The 9,609-nt window shown below is 40.0% G+C and overlaps 1 protein-coding gene across 1 annotated transcript in view; it reads left to right on the top strand.

The window, feature by feature from the left end:
* Positions 1–3,632: 3,632 nt before the first annotated feature.
* RNF180 (ring finger protein 180) overlaps positions 3,633–9,609 on the top strand; it is a 220,717-nt gene continuing 214,740 nt past the window's right edge. The window contains exons 1-2 of the mRNA XM_045285236.1: positions 3,633–3,657; positions 4,583–4,737. Coding sequence (XP_045141171.1) covers positions 3,633–3,657; positions 4,583–4,737 — 180 coding nt within the window. The remainder of the gene's footprint in view (positions 3,658–4,582; positions 4,738–9,609) is intronic.

The raw sequence follows: 9,609 nt of genomic DNA, 5'->3' as shown, positions 1-9,609 counted from the left end.
AGTTATGATTTTATTCATACATATAGGTTTATATAGCAAGAAGGAATGCAACAGCAGCTAATTAGTTCACACCAAAGTACAGTTCAACTCACTTTCATGGGACAGTTAATATACTGAAGATCCTTCAACTCATGTAGCCCACTGGTCCAAGATCAAGGAAGAAGACAGAGAAATCTTCCCTCTGGCAACTTGAGCAGAGTTGGCCTGCAGGCAGCAAACATCACAGAGTGGGACGTCAACAGCAGGAAGATGAGAAGTCATGCCTCAATAGAGGCATGGCAGCCTAGTGAAGCAGGGTCCTGATGGAGCCTCAGGCTCTAATGATGCACAACATGGTGACACAATCCACAGGTTTAACTTGCCTAGGAGGTAGTGCAGCACACAGTTGAGGCAAAGGACTAGTTTAGGCATCAGCATGCTGTTGATCACCAGGGCGGAAGAGGGGAGGCTAGCCTGAGAAAGTAATTTATCTTGGTCTTCCTCCAATCGAGCTGTGACCTGATTGACAGGCTAAACTACACCCACATCTTCCTCCTGGAGCCATGTTGGCACAGAAAACCTATCACAAGCACTCTGGCCGTACTTCTTCCAAGACAGATCATTTTGTCCTTTTAGCAGTCCATGATAATTTCGGTACTCTTTACCAGCACCACAATCTATTCATCTTCTGTCTTCCTTACCCAATGTCCACCTTTTACATACATATGAAGCCATTGAAAATTCCATGCTGTCTGGCACACCTTATTCCTCGAAGTAATACCCTTGCTTGCCCACAGGCTCCCTGTAAGGTTCAGTCCTATAGAAGAGTTTCTTTAGGGCTCCAGATTTTTTCCAGCTTTGGGAAAAAAACACTAGTTCAAAATTCATAAATGCAAAGAGTTCCTTTTTACCTCAATCTGTCAACAGCCCATTAGGCAAGTCTCTTCACCTTTGAATGTCCTGAGCACTCAAGACACTGGGCTTATCTTTTCAGAGCCTTCTTTGTAGGTGTGCTCTAAACCCATTTAATGATCCAATTTTAATGGCTGAAGACAAGTGGGCCTATAACCTTTCTATTTTCATACTTCTCAACCATTTCTATCAATCATTATATCAATAACAAGAAGCAGAAGAAATCAGTATAAACGAAGTAGAATCAGATCCTAAATCATTTCTTAAAACAGTCAAGTTAAATCCTTATTTAGCTTATTTTAATCCTTATCTAAATTATTCCAGTGATACAAAATATGACCTTAGACCTCTGACTTACTCAAGCCAGGCCCAAGCTTTCTGTGAGCCATTTTGACCTTCTGTCAGCCATTTTTACCTAGTATGGTCTCTAAGAAGTTCAAGGGGCTATTTTGCCCCCTTAGCTCAAAAAGTACATTAATCACATTCATTTTCGCCATTGTAAACAGGAATAGCCAAGAGACAACAACCAAACAAAAGTATGAAAACTTTATACTTTTAACTTCCCACATTTTTTCCAGAAAACAACCCCATAAACGGCATGGTCAGATCTGACCTCTGGCTAGCCAAAGAAGAAAGTCTACCGTGAGGCATGGGTCAAACTAGCCTCCACTCTCCATCTTCATGATTTGTTTCTCTAGGACTCCAGGTACCATCATGTGTTAATCGGTTAGACTAGAGCAGGCGCCCTCAAACTACAGCCCATGGGCCACATGCAGCCTGCCAAGGACATTTCTCCAGCCTGCCGGGTGTTTTTGCCCCATTTGTTTTTTTACTTCAAAATAAGATATGTGCAGTGTGCATAGGAATTCGTTCATAGTTTTTTTTTTAAACTATCATCTGGCCCTCCAGCAGATCTGAGGGACAGTGAACTGGCCCCCTGTTTAAAAAGTTTGAGGACCCCTGGACTAGAGAAACAAATTAAGGGAGACTCGTGTATAAGAAAGAACTTTATTTCAAAGAAAATTATGTATTTGAGAAAATATCCCAGCCCAGTCCAGATCAAGTCCATGAGTCTGATATTAGCCCATATGTCTGAAACCATTCTATAAATTCCTCTTCAGACTCACACAACACATGCAATGATGCTGAGTGAAGAAAGATCACAAGCCAGTGGGTGGAAAGTCTGTGGATCCATTGGCAGTAGAAGCATCTCAGTGCTGGTAAGGGTCTCCACATGGCTTCTCCAGCTCCAGGACTCTAGTGTTAACTCCATGGGTCTTGTCAGCAGAACTGTCTCACAGGGAGTGAGCGTGTATGTGGCCTCCAGTGAGCTATTTATTTCTGGTTGCTCCTCCCAAATGATGTGATCAAGGAGTAACCTGATTGACAGGCTAGAGTCCACCCCTTCACAAGTTGACACCAGATTACGTAATACCACAGTTACCATTGAGTTGGAACGGACTTGACAGGACCCAACAACAACGGCAGCAATCTTGTTAGAGTGTCTTCAAAAAGAAAAATAGACTTTTTGTGTCTTGGGAAAAACTGATTTCGAGTTTATGACTAATCTTAAATTTTAACAAGAGTAAAGGAGACATCTACACAAATTATTGAAGCTTTGCAGCAAATTTACAGAAATGCTGCCTCACATAAAGCAACAATTTTTAGATGGATCAAGCATTTTAAGGAAGTCAAAGCATTGAGGTCAACTCAGAAAAGGGTCTGTTTCTGTAATTCCAAATTGGTAACTCTGATGGGTTTCCTGAAGGATACAGTATGATCGTGGGGACTAATTATGAAGAAGCTTAAATAAAATGGAAAATTTCAGTTTTGAGGAAAATTCCAGGAAAATTTCACTGAAGTTTGTTTTTATCACAAAAAATGCACCTGTACATTTTTTGAGGATAGCAAGAGCTGTGTTGTGAGAATTTTGTTGGGAAATCTTACCTAACCTGTCCTACAATGCTGATTTTGCTACTTCAGACTTTTTTGGGGTGGGGAGGGTTCTCAAATATGAAAGAACATTGAAAAGGAACTTGATTCGAATCTCGCAAGGATGTCAGAACTGCTATTCTGACTAGTGTAAATTGAGGAGTACTTACAGGGAAGGTTGTAAAAGAAAGATATAAACAGGATCTTCAGAAATGTATAGACATAGATGGAAGCTAGTTTCACATTTTTATATATTTAATGAAGGTTCCTGTGATTTTTAAAAGGGAATACTATTTTATTTATATTTGTATTTAGAAGTTCTTTATCCATTTTAAGGCATGGCCTACTCACCTTGGTTATGGGCTGATCATTCCCTTCTTGGTAGGCCACAGATAGTTCATTTGTGTAGTAGACTGTAGTGACATAATTTACATATTCTTACATAAGAAATTGACCAGTACCTGTAAGGTGCATACAAATCATAAGGCGGGGTGCAGATCAAGACCAGATAAAACGTATTAAGCTTTAAGTTATTTACAACTTGGAGATGGCATTGTGTTAGGCTGGGTTTTCTAGAAAACAAAACCAGTGACACTCATATATGAAAAAGAAATGTATATCAAAAAAGTGGTTCACACAGCTACAGAAGGGGGTAAGCCCAGTCGAACTCAAATCGGTGAATCAGGTGCTAAGTTGAAGGCTCTTCTCAGGACATGAAGCTGCCAGCTGATGAACCAGGAAACAGGAGGGTAAAAGAGGAGGCAGGCTGCTGGAGGCTGAGATGAATGGATCCGGGCTCAGCTAGATACATGGCAGCCCACCGACAGCTCTCAAGTGGCACGCTACATATTTGGATGTCTTTCCAAGTCCCAAGAAACTAGATTCAGGATCCAGGCAAGCAGGAAGAAGAGTGAGAAACAAGTGCTCCCCAGTGTCTATTTACAGATGTCTATTTATGAAATAGGCCATACTCTAAGGAGACATCACCAGGCTGTGACTTGCATCTTACAGGAGAGTCTTATCTGCCAACTTCTGAAGATCCTGGCCCTGCCAATTTGACCAAACCAAAAACTTACTGTCATTGAATCCCTTCTGACTCATAGAACTGACCACGTGGGTTTCTAATATGAGCTCTCTATGGGAATAGAAAGCCTCATCTTTCTCCCACAGAGCAGCCGATAGATTCAAACTGCCGATCTATTGGTTAGCAGCCCAATGTGTAACCACTATACCACCAGGGCAGAAAACCTAATTATCAAAGGACCCAACTTGGATAAAATAATAAGCCCTTTACAGCAGGCCACTAAGACAAGTGTAGGAACACATGCTTAAACTGTTTTTCTAAAAATTAAGGCAAAAAGTCATATAATGGAACTTAGTTACTATTGTATTTAACTGTTTGTTCCATCAGGTCTCCTTTTAAACCTATTAAGGTAACTTATTTAACTCTTTGGCATTTACCCTTTATTATTAAGGAGTGATCAGCAGAAGAATAAAATGTTCTTCAAAAAGAAAAAAAGGTAGGTAGTTGGCAGACATAATGTATCATCATCATAGTTAAACGAACCTTTCATCCCCAGATATGGTTCAGAGTGTACTCATAGTCTAAGGCCAAGTAGCTGTTAAGTCCTCAATAAAAGGTATCTCTCTTTCTTCTGGTCTACATGTAGCTAATGTTGTGTTAAAGCTTTTGAAAATCAAGCTGATTTGATACAGTATATTATTCTAAATATTTATTAATGTTCTTACAGATGAAAAGGATTGAAGAAGAAAAAAAAAAAGAAAAGGATTGAAGAATTGATAACTCAAAATCATAATCAAGAAGAAATAACTATTCTTCATTGTTGGAAATGTAGACAATGTATAGCAAGTTCTGATTGCTTCAAGAAATACCTTGAGAATCAGGTTAGTAAGGTGAGTATTGCTAACTGCATTTCTAATTTGCTGGTATAGGAGTGGAGTGAAGCCATGCACACAGGAACACACATCCTTTCCAAATCTGATTGTGTTGCTACCTTCATTTACTTAATCCACTGAAAATAATCAAAAGTAGTATTTAAAAGCCATCTTTCCTTCTAAAGATACTGGTTTGTCTAGAGAAACAAAATTAGTGACACTCATGTGTAAGAAAGAACTTTATATCAACACATATATATTTTCTTTTTTTATTAATCATTTTTTTGGGGGGCTCTTATAAGTCTTTAGACAATCCATCTGTCAATATGTGATTTTATATGAGAAGCTGTCCCAGACCACTTCAGCTCCAGTCCAGAGGTCCAGTCCAATGCTAACCTGGGCCCTCTTCAGATCCACGTAATTGCAATCTGATGGCTCAGAAAGGTAATGTGGGAAACAAGGTGATCGAAGTTTAGTGAGTCAGAGTTGTGTGGACCCAAGGTCAGTGGGAACATGGCAGGATGCCTGCAGCTCTGTCAGTCAGCAGTCCATATGCCACATCCCTGGAGGTAGAGACAGAGTCCTATAAAGGAGGAAGGGGAAGGGCCAGAGAGGAGAAAATTTTCCAGTGTCTCTCATAAAAAGCCACACCCCCAGGAGGTATCACCAGGACTCCCCCCATACTGTCACACAGGTTCAAGTCGACATAAAATCTACTGCCACAGATAAAAAATTAAATTTGTAATTTGGTGACATTAACAAGACCTTAAGGTTTATTTTTAATATTTTTATTAATCATTTTATTAGGAGCTCTTACAAATATTATAACAATCCATAATTCAATTAGATCAAGCATAGTTGTACAATTGTTGCCATCATCAGCTTCAAAACATTTTCTTTCTTCTTGAACTCTTTAATATCTGCTCCCTTTTAGTCCCCTTCCTCCCCCACCTTAGCCCCCCCTGAACCCTTATTACTGTATTATTTATTTGTTTGTTTGCTTGCCATATCTTACACAATACAGTGTATCCATTCACTTACAATTCTGTTATTCATTCCCCTCTAGTGGGGTTATACATTCATCAATGCTATCAGCTCCCCCTACCCTCTTTTTCCTCTCACTTCTCATTTTACTTCATTGATCATGTTAGACCTGCATATGCTTAATTTGTATAATTAAGATTGTTTGATACATGAAAGTTAAGATAGATAACTTAAGAAACAGTAACAGGAGTAATGACTCCCCGGGGGTAAGGGAAGACCATAAGGTTTTAAATGAAATGTTCTAGATATCATTTGAAGAATTTTTTTTACTCCCACAATGAACAAAGTTTCCTCAAACTCTCTTTTAAAGTGAGAATTGAGTAAATTCTAATTTACAAAATAACATTCAATTAAATCCAGGATTCTATTAAGAATTAAATACCATTTTTCTCTAGTACTCAAGAAACAATGTATAACTTAATCAGAAAAGCTTAGAGAAACATGAATAATGTTTAAAAGCATTTTCTTGATCAATTTCACCTTCAACCTAGATTGTAGTCTGAATTTTTCAGACAATTTTAATTCCAACATCTTTTTTTCTCCTCCTTCAAGAGACACAGTGCATTGTCATACTTTGTTTTCACCTCAGCTACTCAGGATTATTTCCTTTCCATTCCCAAAATGAGCCATCTTGGACTCGTAGATAATTTTTACTGCATATTGATTATATGAGATATTTTTAATTAACAGAAAGAAATAAAATTTAAATAACTTTTTAAGTTTTGAAAATAAAGCTAAGAGCACTTTATGTGTATAATTTACATATATAGGGGCTATCCAGTCATTCTGACTCGCAGTGGCCCTATGTACAACCTAGGCCGTCCCAGGAGTGTGGCCTTGCAACCACTGTGTTGATCCAGCTCGAGAGTCTTCTGTTTTGGCTGACTTTCATGATATCCTTCTCCAAGGACTTGTTTCTCCAAGTCTTGTCATTCTCGCTTCTAACTGTGCTTCTTCAAAGACAGATTTGTTTGTTCTGGCAGTGCATGGTACTTTTAATATTCTTCACCAATGCCATAATTCAGATGGATCTATTTTGTAGTTTTCCGTGTACATTTTCTAGTTTTCAAAAGCACATGAAGTGACTGAAGATACTATGGTTGGCACAGGTTCAACTTAGTCTCAAAGTCAAATCTTTACTCTTCTGTGAGTGTTGCTCATAGCCATATGAAACTCATATGAAGCTGCTTCTATGAGTGTTGATCCAAGTAAAATGAAATCCATGATAACATCATACTTTTCTCTGCTTAGCAAGGTGTGTATTTGTCTGGTCAGGATTTTTGTTGTCTTTATATTGAGATGTAATCCATGCTGAAGGCTGTCATCATTGATCTTCATCAGTAAATGGTTAAGGTATTCTATACTTTTCAGCAAGCAAGGCTGTGTTCACTGCATTTTCTAAGTGATTCTGTTAACTGTACAACTTTGTGTTAAATAGCATAGGGCCATACCTGACCTTTTCTGACTACACAAGGGAGAAGGAGACTCCAACACCTCACCACCTCAAGGCTCACTGTTATAAAGCCAAGTTCAGATGTGCCTCTACTCTCCGTTCTTCTTTATTCTGACACTAACTGCTCCTCCTATGAGACTCCATTTTGCGCCTGGACTTGCAATGGCCACTCAGAACTCATAGATAATATAATTATGTGGATTAATTGAGGAAGTCAGCAGGTTACAAGTCAGGATTATAAGACATTAAGATTATAGTAATTGGCCACCATTACGCCTCTCCTTAGCCAGAAACCAAATCTCTCTCTGGTCCCTTAGCCTTTCTTCTCGAGGGCCAGAAAGCTGGCCTGCCGCTCTGCCTCACAGTCTCCTCATCTCTGTGCTTGGTGCTCCTCTGCTCCCCTTGTCTTGGCCTCTTGTGTCAGTGGCATGGTGTCTGCTGCCTCCGCTGCTTCAGGCAGAGATTTGCAACATGTTCTGCTTTTTTCCCTTGATGATCTCAGAAATTCCCTCTGTCTTCTTGATTCTCATAGCTGGGTAGTGGCAATTAAAAGTGACCTGTCCCCTCTATTAGTGTTTTACATTCTCTGTTTGCATGGTCCAGCTCATTTATTTGATGAGAGTGCAGAGACATGAATAGAAGATCCATATTAGAAAATTTCACCTCACCCTAAGTTTAAATACATGTTATCAGCCCTGCTGAAACCCAGATCAAAATATAGAACATTTCTATCACTCTAGAAAGTTCTATATTGCTCTTTCTCAGGCAATACTTTCATAAGGTGTTTGCTTTCATACTCGCCCTCTACTTTTCCTGTAGGTTCTATAATTCAGTGCAGTGGCCACACACTACTCACAAGCAATATTCATGATTAAAGGGCTAAATCAGGATGTTAAAAGGTTGCAATTGAGGTGAGAAGCACTCAGCATACAGTTGTACAAGCCAGATATATTGCAAAATTCTTTCAGGGCTGCTAATGACTGCCTGAAGGGAATGGCACTCTGCTGTAAGTCTCAACCCAAAGGCATTCAACTTCTACTGTGAGGGTTCCAGAAAACCCAGCCTCCCCTCCCCGACTGTGTTAGGCTGGGTGGACTAGAGAAACAAATCCAGTGATACTCATGGATGTGTAAGAAGGAGCTTTACATCCTGAAGTCTTTATATATCAAGAACGCATCCCAGCCCAGTCCAGCTCAAGTCCATGTCTGTTACTAGTCCTAAGTCCCTCTTCAGACTCATGCAGCCACATACATGCTGTGTCAGCCGGGCTGACTAGAGAAACAAATCCAGAGACGCTCATATAACTTTATAATGAAAAGTAATTAAGCATTTATAAAACATCCCAGCCCAGTCCAGATCAAGTCCATAAGTTGGATATTAGCCCATAGTCTGATATTAGCCCCAGAATCTTCATGAGAAGGCCACGCCCACACAGAGGCATCATTGCAATGACCTGATTGACAGACTAGACTCCACCCTCACTCCTAATACCCTCAGATTGACATGAGATTATGTAACTACCACATGTGTGGTGATGCAGAATGTAAGATCACAGGCTGGTGATTGCAAAGCCATATGGATCTGAGATCAGTGGATACATGGCAGGGCTCCAGCAGCTCTTAGAGTGGTCAGCAAGCAGGAAGGTGAAGGCAGAAAGAGGGGGAGGTTCCTTCGGCTCTCCTTATGAGAAGACCATGCCCACAAGAAGGCACCATCAGGCTGTGACCTGATTAATAGGTTGAGTACCACTCCTACACTTTTATAACTCTTCAATTGGACATAAAATTATGTAAGTACCACATCCATTGAATGCCAAGAGGCACCCTATTTCGTAAGTCAGCCTCTTTTCCCAAAGCACTCAGCTTTACTTGTACTGTCTCGTGCTCTGGCTCCTGGTTCTGCTGCTGCTGCACCTCTGCCGCTCCTCAGATGTTAAGCTGTCTTATGGATCATGGAGGATCAATGCTTAGGGGTCTCAGGGTCTAAAGAAAGCACTCCACTCCTAGTTCTTCCTGGTAGTGAGATCCTCCTCTTGCTTCTTGGGGGGCTCATTTTATATGCAGTTGGTGGCAGTCCAGTGAAGCCTCTTGGCAATTACTCATAGGTGAATCTTATCAATGTCTTCCTCCACCTTCTTTCCCAGACCCCTACAGGAAAAGGTCATTTGTTGGGAATTACAAAAACTTTGGGTTGAAGAGCTATATTAAATAATGCATTGCCCTGCATAGGTCAACCACTATTCTGATACCTATCACTATAAACTAGTTCTGCCCATTCTTGACTGTCATTTAAATGAACTCATGACACATGATATCTTTTGCGCCTGACTTAACAATTGTGCTTAGCATAAAAGATCTATGTTGTCTATGTATCAGGAGTTTGTTTGTTTGTTT

This window comes from Echinops telfairi, unplaced genomic scaffold (assembly GCF_000313985.2).
Source record: "Echinops telfairi isolate 266 unplaced genomic scaffold, ASM31398v2 ScPeMD7_7469;HRSCAF=8507_1, whole genome shotgun sequence".
NCBI classification, from domain to species: domain Eukaryota; kingdom Metazoa; phylum Chordata; class Mammalia; order Afrosoricida; family Tenrecidae; genus Echinops; species Echinops telfairi.
The sequence above is the reverse complement of the archived record's forward strand: the minus strand, read 5'-3'. Positions and strand labels throughout refer to the sequence as shown.